We start from the raw sequence: 17,282 nt of genomic DNA, 5'->3' as shown, positions 1-17,282 counted from the left end.
GAGCCCAGGGTTTATCGGAAATAGCCTCTCTACTCCATCGGGGTAGAGGTAAGGTGTGCGTGCACACTACCCTCCCCATACCTCTTACCTGTGTAATTTTACTGGGTTGTTGTTGTTGTTGTTATTCTAGGCTTTACTAGAGTAGGATGTATTACATGTACCAATAACGATTGTGGTTGAATGATAATTATTAAAAAAAAAAGAGGTGTAGTTACATGTAAGGATGAGTGGAATTTTATGATATTTTGGCAATTCTCATGGGTCATCTTACAGTTTTCGTCTTTAGTTTTTAAAAGTGATAAACATCATACGGATTAGCCACACACATTTTCCATATCAGCAATCAACCAAGAAATGGCAATTCCTAGCGTCTGCTTGTGTACCAAGCTCCCTCCAAATCCAAATAAACTTCAGAGTCCTAACCTGTTCTCACTAACCCATCAATCTTCTTCTTTCTCTCCACAGGTAAATATTCCCAATTGATTCAAAGTCCTTACTCCAGTACAACTTAGCCAATTGTGCTTGAATTTCTTTTTAAAGGTAAAGTAAGTCAATCGTGCTCGAATTTATCACAGGTTTCTCTGGATTCAGTTGAGAGTTCGAGAAATGCATTGGTTTCTTTTGGTGAATCAATATCAAGAGCAAGCTTTCTAGCTCTTCTCTCTGCTTCACTCTTCTTGGCCTCGGATCCTGCTTTAGCGTTTAAGGTATTCAACCCATTTTATTTGGTTTGTTCCAAGCTCAAAATATTGATGAATGAATTGGTGGGTTTTCTTTGTTTCTCATATGGGTTTGACGCATAATGTGTGTTAATCAAGGGTGGAGGTCCTTACGGTGCTGGAGTGACTAGGGGCCAAGATCTTACAGGGAAGGATTTTAGTGGCAAAACTTTGATCAAACAAGACTTTAAAACGGTAATAATGTGGTTTTATTCACACTACTTTCTTTTTGCTCTTGTACCATTTCATATGATTTATTGATTAACGCGTGAATTTTAAAGGTTATCTTGATATTTACTGGTTGCTGTTTGATTGTACGACTAAGAATGCATATGGTGTTTATGTGAGTTTGTCACAGTCAATACTCAGGCAAGCTAATTTTAAAGGTGCAAATTTAATTGGAGCTAGCTTCTTTGATGCCGATTTAACAGGCAAGTTCATCATTCTTTACATTCCATTTCCTGGTTTAGTGTCGAATCCTAGCAGACAAATATGCAGTTGGTAATGTAAGTAATAATCTGATCTGCGGTTTTTTGATATTGCTCATCGAAGGAGTAATCCATCTGATGTAAGCACTAGTACCCATTTGACAAACTAATTCTTCCCACTAACTTCAACGATAGAGAATCAAATGGAAAACGATAACCACCATCGAATGGAACACCAGCTAAGAAGATTCTGGAAATGTGTCCTGGTGAAAAGTTAGAAGAAACATCAGAAAGAAAGGTGTGTGTGTGTGTGTGTGGAATATAAGAATCCCCTTTAGGGAGAAGCAGGAAGAGTCATAAAAACATATAAATTGAGGTAGCAGAGCAAGACCTGCAGAAACTTATTTAAGAGAATTCTAGAAGATGATCCTTTTTTAAAAGAAAATCTGCAATTTGTATGCAATTGTGAAATGTATCATTACCATCATCCCATTCATCTTCTTATTTTAAACAACACTTTTTTCAGGACCATATAGGAAATAAAGAAAGTAATCCTTGTACTAATTTGAATCTTTATTATGAAATCCAGGCTTCATTCAGTGCATCCATGTTCCTGATTATGTAATTCACTTTATATTCTGTAACAGCATGAATCACTGTCTTAAACGGTGATGCTATATGAAATGGAAGGAAGGATGTTATATAAGTTCAAATTTCTCGTAAAAGGCTGGTCATGACTTGGTGTTGGTGCTTGTTTCATTGGTGCTTCCCGAAACTGAAGGCTCTTGAATTTTCACCTAAATATCCATTATGTAATATTCCCTTTATATGGCCAGGGGCTGATCTTTCAGATGCTGATCTTAGAGGGGCTGACTTCTCCTTAGCAAATGTGACAAAGGTGAGCGGCTCATTGATTGATTCCATGATCAATACGTTAGTGTTGTCCCTTTGGCTTTGTGGAGAGAAAAATAGCTGCATCAACACAGACCTAGGATAGGTGTCCTACTAACTGCTTGCCACTTTGCAGACTTAGGTAACCGGGGAAATTAAAAGATTGTTAGTCCTACTTGATTTGGATGATTTTTGTGCTGAAGACTTTAGGTTCTCGGAATGGCAGGCTTAGCGGCCCACAAAATGCCCTGTTAGTGAGAAGTGATTCGTTGTTTTAAGAAAGTACTTTTGAACTACTGGCACATCTTCTACTTCGACAAGGCGTGCAAAAGGAAAAAAGCAGGAAATTACATCCAATGACTAGGGATGGCAATGGGCGGGGCTGGGCGGGTTGAAATAAAAAAATTTAAATTTTGTGCGGGTTCAGGTTAGAGCTTAAATTTTTCACAAAATTATAACCTTTCATGACGTCTTCGGTCTACTTTTGAGATATTAAGTTTCTGTCAAAGTATGTTTGTCTGCATTAGAAAGGTTTTCTGGATAACATAATAAACAATCCTAAATTTATTAGCCTAATTCGTAATTTTTTTAATAAGTAATTCGTAACAAAAAATTTACAATGCCTTATTACATGTGTGCTGAATCTAATCTATAATGGAGTACGGAAGCAGCTCAAGTTTTTATATAGAAATTAGTTTCATGTTTACTTGCTACTTTATATAATTTTACTACTTCAAAATATTTTTAAAAAGCATTTAATTTCTAAATAACCTTACTATTATTTTTAGACTTTGTGTACTTTTAATCCTATGCAATATATTGGAGAAACTAAGCAAAGCAGTTACATCCAATCGTAAATTCTTAACTGACATGGGAACTTTTAGCCAAAAAAATTAAAAAAGAAATAAAACTAACCAAGAAAAAAAGAACTGAAGTGGGTCGGGCGGATGCGGGTGGAAATGCCATGCGGGGCGGGGCGAGTTGGGTTGAAATTTTGTGGGTTTATACAGACCACACCGCACCGCACCGCTTGCCATCCCTACTAATGACCTTGAAAATGGATGGTCTTGATTTTTTGACCCCCGCTTACCCCATGGGCAAACCTTTAAGAGCAAAACTCAAAAGTATTGCCCGTAAGGCAAGCGATAGTCAAAACTTGTTAAACCATGGGGCAAGCGCGGTCAAAAAATCAAGAGTGGCACCGAAGTGTCCTATTTTTGCGAATCACGCAAGGAAAAGGAGTAAGGGCTTAGGAAGGTGACGCAACATATCTTTTTAGCCCTTAGACCAGTTCTCTCTCATTCATGCCTTCCTTCAAGGCCTATTCTTTTGGATATCTTTGTTTCCTTCTTTCCAAGAGCATCCTTTTTCCTTTGATTGACGGAACTTCTATCTTAAATCCCTTGACCTAATCTCTCCTTGACTGACCGCAGCCTGGTGTTCCCAATCTTTCTTGGAGGGTGTCGAACCAACAATAAGCCTTTCTCACCATTCCTAATATCCAAGGCAAAGGCAAAGGATCCCATTTCTTTAACGCTCCACGTAGCTCACGACCCAGCACAAAGAAATCTCTTATATAGTTGGACGGAAATGTGGATCTACCAACAGATTCCATTCCATTTGTAGTCTCAATCCTACACTCAATGAAAGTCGAAGCCCTGTCTGACCCCTCAATCTTTCTTTCCGGATTGATACAGGCGATTTTGCCACCTAATCCAGATAAAATAAAAGGTTTTGTCAGTCAGAGCCAATGGGAAAGTCTGGTCAAGAGAGGGTCTCTTTGCAATTTATGCATCTGGCACTTTGTCCTTTATGCTCCAAATCTGAATTCTGACATGCTTATCTCTGTATTGTATTCTCTGATGAAGACTTGTCTCTGATTAGTGGAAAAATCACAATCATGGAATTGTTGAATGCATAGCCTACATGTGTGTTAGATAATCTTACTGACCACTCGCTTCCTATCAACCCTTTGGGCCACATCTTTCTTAATTCATATGATAAAGCCCAGTATTTAACATCAGATATGTCAATATTCACATTTAATCTTAGGTGATTAATCAGACCAGGGGTGGAGCTAGGGGATGGAACGTTCGCTGAAAAATTACATTGTTTATATATGGTTAAATCTTTTTTTATTTGTATATATTAGATGTTGAATCCTCTTGACTTCTTTGCCTGGTTACTTTTATTTTTTGTCTCCTCTTAGTGAAAATTCCGCCTCGGTCACTGAATTAGACCTCTCTCTAGTTTAGTGAAACTAAATGAACCGCCCTGTTGTCTAATGAAACTGAGTTGACATATCCTCTAGTTCAAAAAATAGATAAACCTTGTTCATGTTTCTACACTGCTGGAATTGCTGCTACTCTGTTGTTGTGACTACCAACCTCTATGGTGCAGGTGAATTTAAGCAATGCTAACCTGGAAGGAGCACTTACAACTGGCAATACATCTTTCAAGGGGTCCAATATAGAAGGGGCAGGTAAGAGGAAACAGCAAAAGAATTTTCTTGTATAATGAAGTACACCAAGATGCCCTGGGTGGTAGTTATTGCACAAGAACGCAGTCAAGCAACTATCTAAAAAACGCAAAGAATTATGCATAATAGGAAAGAGTAGAAGAATACACTGGTTTATTAAAATCGGAGAGTTGCTGCTGTATTCGGCAAAGTTTGGAGAAATATTTATGGAATTGGACTAGCTAAGATAATATAGAGGAATAAAAACTGTGCAGTAATGTGTCAGTTTGGGTGTGGCGATTTCTCTCTGTTCCACCTTCAACATGAAATTTTTCTCAGTATCTTATTCATCTTCTGAACATTAAGTACCCATTCAATGAATTTTTACCGTGAATTTGAACACTGACATGCAAGCTGAAGAAAGTTGCTGATTCTTATCCTCAGCATTGAGTTGATTGTTTCCCAAAAGAAAGAAAAAGGTAAACTTGGTCTTCTATGGTTGAAGAATATATTCTTCAAATAAAACCAATCTGGCAGCTGTTTTATTTGACGTGCCAATGCGGATGTGTTTAACCTAAAAATGATTTTTATGGTCAAAGCAATTAAATAAATATTTCGAGTTACTAACAACTGATTTAATTCACTTTTCCAAATATGAACGATAAGAGAAAGGAACAAATATAAAAATGGAACGAATTGAAAGATGGAAAGTAATAGAAATCTTATGATGAATGTAGCCCTTCTTATGTATGAACACAAAGATGCATTCTCACCAATAGAGAGCTTAAATTGAGCAATATAATTGAGAGAAAGTAATTGAGTATTTCTCGATGATGATACAAGATATGGAAGAGTGGTTTAAATAGTACTTTCTTTCATAACTTTTGGCCTTGTTTAGCTCTTGCCCGTTACTGTCATTTATTACATTAATTGTCTGTTACGTGATTGATTTGTAACAGTTGAGGTAGTGATGGAAAATCCCGTGTAATCAGGGAATGATTGATTCTTTTCATACTCGTAGCAGTGAACGACCCCTATTTATCAGATCTGTGGTTGTGCTCTTGTATTTGACCCCGAGGCTAATAGGCACGGTAAATTTGTGTATGATGATTGATTCTTTTCATACTCGTAGCAGTGAACGACCCCTATCTATCAGATTTGTGGTTGTGCTCTTGTATTTGACCCCGAGGCTAATAGGCACGGTAAATTTGTGTACGACCTCGAAGGTATTGCACACATCTTCTGTACACGTCATTCTTCTTTGTTGTAATAACTTCAATGACATCTGTCATCACATAATAAGTCCACGTGGTGCGTCTATTTTCACTAATACAAGTAGTTCCACCCCCCCTCCCCCCCCAAACTGTGTGGTCAACTCCGCCTCTTCCCGAGATTATTATTGCGTGCTACAGAAGTGAAGAGACATGCGCTTCTTCCATTTAATGCTCGAGACACGTGTCTTGTTACGATTGGTTCTGAAGTTTGCAGCAGTTTTCCGGGCACATATGACTGTCAATTTGATATGACAGTCCTATGATGACGGTTTATGATGGCATATCTTTGCCTTATAAGAACCACAAACCCTCATAATCTTCCATCTACTTTCTTTCGTCTTTGTCTTTTTCCTAAAATCCTTCTTTGCTCTTCATTCTTGCCTTCAACTTCCTTTCTTCATATCTTCCATGGCTTCCAAATCATCTGCTTCTACTGCTCCTACTGCTTCTCCTCGTTGCATTGTTATAGTCGACGATCTTCCCTATACAGTAGCTCCGGTTAGGACTAGAAGAAGGGGAGGAAGGCTTTGTAACCTTGGTTCTATGGAAAATAGAAATAGCTCCTATTCCGTTAAAGGAAGCTGTTCAAAATTTGCTTCTTCTACCAAAGCTAGAACTTCTTCTACTTGTGGATCTTCTTACAAGGGTAAAGCAAAGGTTGATAATGAACCCTTAGTCTCTGAGATTATTCCCCAAGAGTTTAACTTTGCTGCTATTTGTGCAGAATGGAACAATAACATAAACAAATGAGAAGGTCGTAACAAGCATGTTGACCTTTATCCTTCTCTCATCAAACCTGGTCATCTTCCCCTTTTCATAGAAAGTGCCGATGAAGATCTAATTTTCCAATCTAAACTCTTGGTGATAAAGATCGAATAATCAGCTATCCTGAAGGCTATTCGTTTGTCTACACTTACTCATTTACCCTCGGGTTCGAACATGCAATAGACTCGGTGATCATCGAATTCTGTCGGCATTTCAACGTGTCCCTTGGTCAAATAGGCCCTATAGTTTAGAGGGCAGTAGCGTGCCCATGCTACTTGTCGAAATTTTACTTTTCATCATCTTCTACATCGAAAACTTTTACGTACTGGAATATTTACACTTACGACAAGGAGTAAACAGGTTGTTGTTGGTCCCGAGGATGATTACGACAGAGGGTGGTACAACAAGTTTGTGGCTGTTCTAACTCGGGAATTGGTGGGAGATGAGAACATGTCTTTCCCTGAAAAGTGGAACTTTAAACGTAAGTTTTCATCACTATCTTCAAATTTCTTTTATTTTAATTGAAACCCTAATTCTTCCATATACACGTTTTGTAGCAATCATGGAAGTTTTTGGTGAAATACTAGGATTCCGTGAGTGGGTGGCGTTGATGCTATCTTTTGCCCCCATGGATCAGAGGACTTGAATTTTTTTTTCCATGGATGGAAAGTGAAAACTCACGGTAAATCATTTTTTGTACCGTGCTTATTTTCGTGTCTATTTACTTTTCTTTTTTAACACTTTGTTTGCATATGCAACAACAACAACCTAGTGAAATCCCACAAGTGGGGCTTTGTCTATATATGCAGGATTCAGAATCCGTGGTGTCCCACTTTCTTTCGCTCCTACCATTAGACTTATGTCGACACAACTCAGGAGCGTATCTTAAGTTTGTCCTTCAAAGAGGAAAGATAGAGAAACTCTTGCCTTTGCGGAAGAAGAGGAAGAGAAGGAAGGTTCTCTCAAGAAGAGGCCTCGGACTAGGAAGCGAATAGTTTTGGAGGACGACCAGAATAATCCCCAAGCTCAACCTTTAGATACCGTGCTCTTCCATTTGGTTGATGAACCAGAAGATGTTCCGACGGCTATTACAGATGAGGAAGTTGCTGAGCCACCTCTGATACCGACCACAGACCCGATTGAAGAGTTGTTTGATCAAGGGTTCGGGGACCATGATGGTGAAGACCATCAAGTTTACCTTACCAATGAAGATCAACTTCCCGCAGCTCCAGCTTTAGTGCCTTCCGTCTCTGTTCTCTCTGGAAAAAAGGAAAATGCGGCAAGTGATGGTGGAAGTCCGGGAGAAAATATATCTTTTAAAGAGACCTGATCGGGCTTCTGTTTGGCTAAAACCTCTCATCGGACCTCTTGATAAGGAAAAGTTGAAGTCCCATTCTTCAATTACCCTTGCGAATGATATTGTTCATTCAACTCTTAGGGTATGATATACTTTCATCCTTTTCTTCTTCTTATTCTTCAACTCTTTTTTTTCTTTTACTTTTCTTATTCTCGATAAACTTAACTGGCACAGAGTTAATGAAAATGATTGCCTGGACTGAGCAACAAGTGGAAGAATTATCTACGGAGGCTCATAATTGGAGGGCATAGTTTGAAAGCCTTAAGTTGGAGAAAGGAGTCATACAAAATAAAAGAAGTTCTGCAACAGCAGCTCAAGTTGACGACCGCAGAAAGGAGTCGTACAAATTATTCGGCTCTTATCAGTGTTTTTACCATCGATTTAACCCCTACGTTATTACCACGCCGACGTTCGTGCATTTCTTGCATAACATATTCAGTTTGAACAGGACCGAGACATTTAGCCAAAGGATCACTAAACATTTTTCGATATCAATTCCCTTTCACTAAACAATAGAGAGCAGCTTGTGTGCGTAACCTTTGAGATTGTTTCTTATCCTCGGGTAATATCCCATGCTGCAAGTAATTTACAAATTTATTTCGCCAATCCCTTGTAAAACTAGTAAAATTTACCTCGCTTTTTTGTTTGATTGAGCGCTGAATGGAATAGATGCACCACTATTGCATTTTCAGAGTTAGTTATATCTGCTACCGGTCCAAGGTTTCTAATGTATCTGCTTCTGCATTTTCCTCCCTTGGAATTTGAATAGCTTTCCATTCTCGGAAATGATGTAATAACTCCCGTACCTTTTCTAGGTACTGTGCATCCGTGCCTCTCGCGCTGCATAATTCCCTAGCATTTGGTTTACCACCAGCTGAGAGTCACTTTTAATTTCGAGCTGCTCGATTCCCATTTCTCCTGCGAGTTCCAAACCTGCAACCACTGCTTCATACTCGGCTTCATTATTAGTAATAGGGTAACATTTTATCGCTTGTCTAAGATTTCTCCAGTAGATGCAAGACAATACACAAACCTGCTCCTTTTATGTTAGAGGATCCATCCGTGTATAAGATCCAAGTCCCTAGATTGGACTCCGGAAGTGACACGTACCTCTTTTTTAGCTTCGGGAATTAGGTTCGAGCTAAAATCTGCTAGTACATGTGACTTTATGGTATTACGTGGTTGATAAATAATATCATATTCACTAAGTTCTATGCCCATTTAGTTAATCTTCCTGATAACTCATGCTTATGTAAAATATTGTGCAATGGAAAAGTCGTTATAACATAGATTGGGTGACATTGAAAATAAGGTCGTAATTGTCCTTATTCCATTATTAATGCCAAGGCTAATTTTTCTAGGTGCGAATATCTTGTCTCAACTTCTAACAATGCTTTACTAACATAATAGATAGGGAATTGCGTGCCTTTTTCTTTTCTAACCAAAACTACATTCACTGAAACTTCAGATACGGCAAGGTAAACAGGCAACTTTTTCCCCCTCTTTCGGCTTTGAGAGCGAAGGTGGTTTTGATAGATAAGCTTTTAAATCCTTCAATGCTTGTTGACATTCATCTGTCCCTCAAACTTGTTTTGCTTTTTCAGCAGTAAGAAAAACCTAAAGAATCTTTTAGAGGACCTAGATATAAATCTTGCCAAAGCTGTTATTCTTCATGTTAGACTTTGTACTTCTTTTTTGCTTGTAAGTACATTCCGAATTTCTTCAAAAACTTTGATTTGCGCTGGATTTACTTCGACTCCCTATTAGAAAAAGGAAAACCTAAAAATTTACCTGATGCGACGCCAAATACACTTTTCTCTAGGTTCAACTTCATGTTGTATCTTCGAAGAATTGCAAATGCTTCTTTCAAATGCTCGAGATGATGTTGATTTTACCAGCATCTCATTAATGTATACCTCCATAGTTTTCCTTAAATGCTGTTGGAACATTTTGGTCACCAATCTTTGATATGTGGCTCCAGCGTTTTTTAGTCCAAAGTGCATGACCTTGTAACAGTAAGACCCCCTATCCGTAATGAAGGGAGTTTTTTCCTCGTCTTCGGGATACATTTTAATTTGATTATATCCAGAATAAGCATCTAAAAAACTCAAACCGGCAGTAGAGTCAATTAATTGATCAATATGTGGCAAAGAAAAACAATCTCTAGGGCATGCTTTGTTCAAATCAGTATAATCTACATCCATTTAGCATTTTTTTTTGGTACGACAACAGTATTTGCTAACCAATCAGGATATTTAACTTCGCGTATAGACCTGATTTTTAATAGCTTACTTACCACTTCTTTTATCACCTGCTTCTTGAAAGCGCCTTGTTTTCTCTTCTTTTGCTTTACCGGAGGATGTAATGGGTTCTCATTAAGTTTGTGAGTCATTACCTCCGGTGGGATATCTGTCATATTTGAATGCGACCAAGTAAAGCAATCAGAGTTAGCTTGTAAAAATTCGATTAACTTACGTTTTAGCTTCAGGCTGAGATTTGTTCCAATGTAGACTTTTCTCTTGGGCCAGTGATCGAATAAGATAACAGATTCGAGCTCCTCTGATGTTATTTTAATTATGTCATTCTCTTCTGGTTCCTTGATCACATCTGGCCTCCCGTCTGTATCTACTTCACTTCCCGTGCCTGATATCGTGGCTGCTGAGGGCTCAGTTGTCTCCTTAGCTTGATGTTGTAATTTCTATTTTACCTTGTCAGTATTGGTTAAGATGCTAGCAATAGCCACCGAATTTGTTTCTCGGGTTGCTCGTTGATCTCCCCTAATCTGTTGAATTCCCCATTGTGATGGAAATTTAATAACTTGATGCAACGTTCAAAGTACCGCATCCATATCATGAATCCACGGTCTTCCTAAAATTATGTTATAAGCCATGTCGGCTTCCACCACTTGAAAATTAGTGTTCTTTACCACTCATGTTGCGAAAGTGTTAGAAAATTTGGGAGAGTAAGACAACACAAAAGAACACTCAACACTCACAAATAAGAAAGTTGAGGAAAGGAGATTTCTATTCAACTTGACTTGCTCCAAATGGCTAGGAATACATTGCCATTTATAGGAAAAATCTTTCATGTATCTAGCCTACACTACATGTAAACATAATAACTAAGTCTACACCTCACATCTTTCAAGGTACATGGATAACACTACTAGACATTATATCTTTCAAAGTACATCAATGTGAACATACTCTAATACATGTACTAAATTAATGTTCTAGTTCATGAACTAATGTAAACAAATGGAAACAAGTTTACATTGTCCACATTTCAACATCCCCCTTAAACTTGTTTCATCACTCCAAGAGCCATCCTTAGCTTTTGAAAGAGCTCAATCTTCAACGGCTTGGTGAAAATATCCGCAATTTTCACTACTTTGGTAATTACACTTGAATTGTCGAATGAGGATAGACATCGGGCCTTTGGTATGATTCGATCCACTACTTGCATTTCTTCGACCACTCATAGCAGTATGATGTTTACTGAGCTACCTGGATCAATCAAAATTCGATTTACATTAGTGTCATGAACAAGTAAGGAAATTACTAACGCATCATTGTGTGGTATGAACAAGCCATCTGCATTCTCGTTGTTAAATGTTATGCTTTCTCCCGTTAGGACTTGCCGAATACATTTCTCATGTGTTACAAATACCTTAGCTGTCATTTTTGCCGCCGTATACATTACCCCCATTGACTTCTTCGCCCCCGGTTATGACATTTACTGTCCTCTTCGGTGATGGTGGTTTGGGTGGTTCCTCCCTGTTCTTCATGTAAGCCTGTTTATTTGTCACTGAATAAGTTAGTGAGATAATCTTTTTTAAGAAGATAACTGACTTCACTTTGCAAAAGCCTGCAATCCTTTGATCTATGACCATAATCATTATGGAATACACACCAAAATTTCTGACTCTTTTTACTAGGATCCGACCTCATTTCTTTTGATCACCGTACCTTATCTCCCATATTTCTTAGTACCGATGATAATTCAGATGTACTTATATATTGAAATTGTAATCTACTAATTTCTGTCTGGGACTGTGGTCATTGTATCTCGTTGCTTGTAGTTCTTTTCCAGCGCGTAAGGGAGAATTTACACCTCTCTGTCTTGACCTTTGATTAGACTGTACCTGTTCTGATTTTTGTGCGTGATCTCGCATTGCATGTCCCATATAAGGCTCGTACCTATTTTTTGAACTTCTTCGCTTAGACTCTGACCTTCTAGCATTGCATTCGATAGACTCCCGAACCTATCCTCCTTATTTTGGCTGAACCACCGTATTTTCCTCTATTTGAAGCTTCGTGTTGTACCTGTTGTAAACGTCGTTCCAGGTGGTTGGTGAGAATTCTCGTATTCAATCTTCTCGTAGTTTCTGAACTCCTTTCATTCAGGATTCTTGCAAAAGCTATTGCTACCCAATTATCAGGTATAAGAGGTAATAACATTCTTTCCGCGGGAAGCGATCCACAAATTCCCCGAGTAATTCTGTGCTTCCTTGCTGTATTTTAAAGATATCCTCCATACATTTCTCCACTTTTTGGGCTCCAGAATGTGCTTTAATAAATGCATCTGCAAGCTCAGCAAATGAATCAATTGAATTTTCAGATAAAAGAAAATACCATGTTAATGCCCCTTTCGTGAGGGTTTCGCCATACATTTCACCAGCATTGACTCTATTTCCTGCTTAGTCAAATCATTGCCTTTGACTCATGTTGAGAATGCTGTCACATGATCTCATGGGTCGGAAGTTGCATCATACTTAGGAATATTTGGCATTTTAAACTTCTTTGGTATTGGTAATGGAGCTGCACTAGGTTTTCACGGTTATTGCGAATATTTGTCCATATTTACGCCTTTGATTACTGGTGATACACCCGATATTTGCTTTATTCGTTCATTCTTCTCCTTGAGTTGTTTCTGCAAGGTTAAAACTAGATTTTATAAATCACTATTACCTGGCGTAGCTGAACCTCCAGCCCCAGAGCTATTTGTATTTTTCCTACTCCCAAAATTTTCAAGCCATGAATTGGGGTTTTCCATGGTTGTGTTAACTGGTGGTAGTGCTAGATTTGCTGTCGTTGCATTGCTTGCCAAAGTTCTTAATGCCTCTCTAATCTGTTGAGCGATAAATTGCTTCAATTCATCCTACAAACCCGATTGTTCTTCATTTCACTGCTCAGTACTACAATTAGCAGATTCGACAGGTGAATTATCACGTGAATGTTGTGGAAAATGCGTGGGTGAAGTCCTTGGAGGTGTTCCCCCTTGTTCATTCCCCTGCTGAATGACTTGATCAGTTCCAGACACAATTTGTTATTAGGAGAAGAGAAATTATAAATGGAAAACTGAACGATTGTTAGATTTCCGGTAACAGAACCAAACTGTTTAACCTAAAAATGATTTTTGTGGTCAAAGTAATTAAATAAATATTTCGGGTTACTACCAACCGATCTAATTCACTTTTCCAAATATTAACGATAAGAGAAAGGGACAAATATAAAAAAAAGAACAAATTGAAAGATGGAAAGTAATAGAAATCTTATCGATGAATGTAGCCCTTCTTCTGTTTGATCGCAAAGATGCTTTTTCAACAATAGAGAGCTTAAATTGAGCAATATAATTGAGAGAGTAATTGAGTATTTCTCTATGATGATACAAGATATAGAAGGTGGTTTAAATAGTACTTTCATTCGTAACTGTTTGCCTTGTTTAGCTCCTGCCCGTTACTGTCATTTATTGCATTAATTGTCCGTTACATGATTGATTTGTTGAGGTAGTGATGGCAAATCCCGTGTAATCAGGGATTGACTGATTCGTTCCATACTCGTAACCGTTAGTGATCCCTTTTTATCAGATCCATGGTTGTGCCCTTGTGTTTGACTCCGAGGCGAATAGGTACGGTAAATTTGTGTACCACCCCGAGGTATTGCATACTTCTTCTGTACACGTCATTTTTCTTTGTCGTACTAACTTCAATGACATATGTCGTCACAGAATAGGTCCACGCGGCGAGTCTATTTTCCGGCTAAATACAGGATGCTCTTATACTAGTATTGGTTCCCTGTTACTGATAGTGTATTTCGGATACAGAACCCTTTTGTTGGTTATTCACTTTCTATATATTCTTAAAAGGAATGAACAACAAAGTTGAATGTAGAGCTGATGAAAATGGTCAGCACCGTACCTTTACTTGCATGCTTGGTGTAGATGAAAATGAATTTATAGAAAACTTTGAAGGAATACTATGACAAAGATATCGTGTGCACTGTTAAATTTGCTGTAAACATCCTATGGGATTACTATTTATTGGTTATTCATACTGATTCCTTGATCTTCCTCGTATATGTTCAGACTTCACGGATGTTCCTTTAAGAGACGATCAACGGGAATACCTTTGCAAGATTGCTGACGGGTAAGAGGTTCCTTTCAAAGTCTTTATGTTTACAGTATCTCGCTCCAGTTCCATACTTTCCATAGTCACAACATTATTCGTCTGCAGGGTGAATCCAGTAACCGGTAATGCAACACGAGACACATTGTTCTGCAAATAGCCTGCAGATTTCAGAATCTAGTAGAGTAAGCTGTTAATCATTCATGGATCAATTACTCCCTATTTATTCCTATATATGATTCTGGCTTTTGAACCTCATGGTTTCACATAAAACATCAAAGTTACCTCTTATCGGGTATTCTCCTCTTCCAGCATTGCCTCGATTATGAATGTGGTAACTGGTATTTACATATCAAATTGTTGCATTCGTAGTTTTACATCTTAAACCAGCTAATTAACCCCCGTACTTCTGGTTGTGATTAATAAATAAGTACTTAACACACTTGAGATAAATAAATTGAAACCTACTTTCAGTTTTCCTCGCCAAATATAATATGCTGAGTACTAGTTCCAATGGCCTGATATATTACTTTATCCAATTATCTCGGCATCTCATACATTATTAACTCATCAGAACTTCGATTAGTATAATTATGTTTTCATTATTTGATTAATGTAGGATTCCTCCCCATTTCTATCTACAGACTGTTTCTTCCAACTCAAAGGAAATGTCTCTTTTGACTTTTTGCAGAGATTAAAAAATGGTTCGTATTTGTTCGTAAGATGATTTTTTTAGATAAATAAACAAAAATATAACGGGCAAAGTGCACTAGTAGCCACTTTTAAGTACTTTTAAGTCTGTTATTTAAAATATATTCACAATTTATAATGTATTTAAAGATTAGTCAATTCACCCAAACTTCAGGACTAATAGCCTGTTTGGCCAAGTTGGAGAAATCGGCTTATTTTGAGAAGTGCTTTTGAAAAAACTACTTTTGGAGAGAAGCAGTTTGTGTTTGGCTAATCACTCTGAAAAGCACTTTTGAGCAATAATTTGTGTTTGGCCAAGCTTTTCAGAAAGTGCTTTTAAGTATCAAATTACGAATAAGGACATGGATAGATTTATTTAATAGTTAATATTATAAGTAAATAAATAATCTCAAAAATTTGTTATTACAAGCAATAATTAAATCTTTTTATTTTATTTAAGTACAATATGAAAATAAAATTTAAAAGTACTTAATTATTTTAATATAAGTTAAATATATTAAAAATCATTCAACAAATATAAAAGCATTCACCCCTAAAGTCATTATATATTCAAAAGCTACCCTAAAAATAATAAGAAATATTTATACCTTAATATCCTAAGTATTAGTTTGTGGGTTATTTTAGTATATACTATATTTTGTTAAGGGTGTTTTTGGTAAGAAGAAAAGTTAAAACTGCTTCTGCTTCTGCTTTTGGAAAGAAGTTATTTTTTTCTGTTACTCAGAAACTGCTTCTGCTAAAAAAAGCTTGGCCAAACACCTCAAGTTAGGAAAAAAAGTGCTTTTGGGAAAAAAATCACTTCTGGCCTTTTGAGAAGCTTGGCAAAACAGGCTATAAGTATCCTTAATTTTTGTATCCTAAATTTTTGAACTGCTAATTTGAAATTTAAGACTTAGTATCGTCAAGAGCAAATTGATTAATCTTTAAATATATTGTAAACTGTGGATATATTTAAATAGTATGCTTAAAAATGGCTACTTGGTATCATTTTCAGAAATATAACGGAGATGATTACAAAGTTCATGTCCCTGTCCAAGAGTCACTGTGGGCTTTACTAAATTATCTCCTAGGGAGAAGGGTAAAATTCATAAATAGCCGGTTTTAGATATTGTAATTGAAAAATAATCATAGGTTTAAAAATCGTCGAAAACTAGCCACCTTTTAACACGAAAATAAAATTTAGATAAAAGTACCCTCAACTTAATAAAGCATGCCCCTACTTAGAAAAGCGCAGAGACATATAATTCCAGGTAATTATTTTGGAGTTCAAGCTTCTATACATTAAATTCCTGAACACTATAATGGGGGTCAAGCTTCCCAACATCAGCACAATATACCGGATATCGGGTTTTCTTGGTTGAACTCCAGCAGATTGTGCTGATATTCCATGAAAAAAGTAGCAGAACTGGCACGAGACTTAAATTAAAAAGAAGAAAAAAATGAAGAATAATGTCATGGTTTCCTTACTGGTACATAATGCTTCGAGGCATCTTGCAACAACAAATTCTTTTCTTACTCTTTGTATACGGTCGAAATCGGGCATGTCAGATATCATAGGCACGGGGAGCTGCCCCGAGAGTAAGCTCGTAATAAACCAGGCTCGAGCTCAATGGCAAAGTACGGAGCACGAAGATCGAAGTGCTTGCTGAAGATCGAGACCGAGCATGACCGACTTCGAGTAAGGCATAATAATGGAAAGGCGAGATATTAGCAACCGACCGAAGATCTCGGCGAAAATTTCGGAACATATCAAATCAAGTGGTTATTGACGTCAATCATGGGAATTGTTTTCGTTATTAGAATTGTACCTTATTTAGGATTCCTCCCCTATATATAGAGGGACCCTATTCATTTGTAAGGGGATTGATTCACTGATAAAGATATACAAAAATGCTGCTCTCAATTTTACTTACTATCCATTACTGTTCATCATTGTTTATCTTCTGCTCTTTACTGTTCTTCTTACCCAACCTCGAGACCATCTCGAATCGAGGTCGAAAGCGCTGCTAGAACACTGGTTTGATTTATTTTACTATTTAGATTATTTATTCAATTCCTTATTTGTCAATTGGTATTGGATTAAATCACGTATCCTTAAAATCACTAAATAAGTTTAATTGTTAATCGAATTTTAAGGTAAAACTCTTATTGTAGAACAATAAGTTATTTAAAACTTTACGCGCCTCCTCTGCTTCTAATGAGTGAAACAGTGGTGCTCGGACAGTGACCACTGGAGAATCGAGGTTTTTGGTAGAGATCTGTGGTGGTGGAAG

The 17,282-nt window shown here is 37.4% G+C and overlaps 1 protein-coding gene across 2 annotated transcripts; it reads left to right on the top strand.

The window, feature by feature from the left end:
- Positions 1–274: 274 nt before the first annotated feature.
- Positions 275–16,928, top strand: LOC107765234 (thylakoid lumenal 15 kDa protein 1, chloroplastic). Of its 2 annotated transcripts, XM_016583859.2 has the most exons (9): positions 275–465; positions 576–707; positions 819–914; positions 1,078–1,150; positions 1,984–2,045; positions 4,439–4,520; positions 14,259–14,319; positions 14,407–14,483; positions 16,558–16,928. In XM_016583859.2, exons 1-8 carry the CDS (start codon positions 355–357, stop codon positions 14,456–14,458), a joined length of 669 nt encoding a protein of 222 aa, XP_016439345.1. In that variant the 5' UTR covers positions 275–354; the 3' UTR covers positions 14,459–14,483; positions 16,558–16,928. The 2 variants fall into 2 exon arrangements, with proteins under 2 accessions (XP_016439345.1, XP_016439344.1); XM_016583858.2 differs by lacking the exon at positions 16,558–16,928 and having other exon boundaries at positions 14,407–14,596.
- Positions 16,929–17,282: the final 354 nt, after the last annotated feature.

This window comes from Nicotiana tabacum, chromosome 13 (assembly GCF_000715075.1).
Source record: "Nicotiana tabacum cultivar K326 chromosome 13, ASM71507v2, whole genome shotgun sequence".
Taxonomy (NCBI): Eukaryota; Viridiplantae; Streptophyta; class Magnoliopsida; order Solanales; family Solanaceae; genus Nicotiana; species Nicotiana tabacum.
The sequence above is the reverse complement of the archived record's forward strand: the minus strand, read 5'-3'. Positions and strand labels throughout refer to the sequence as shown.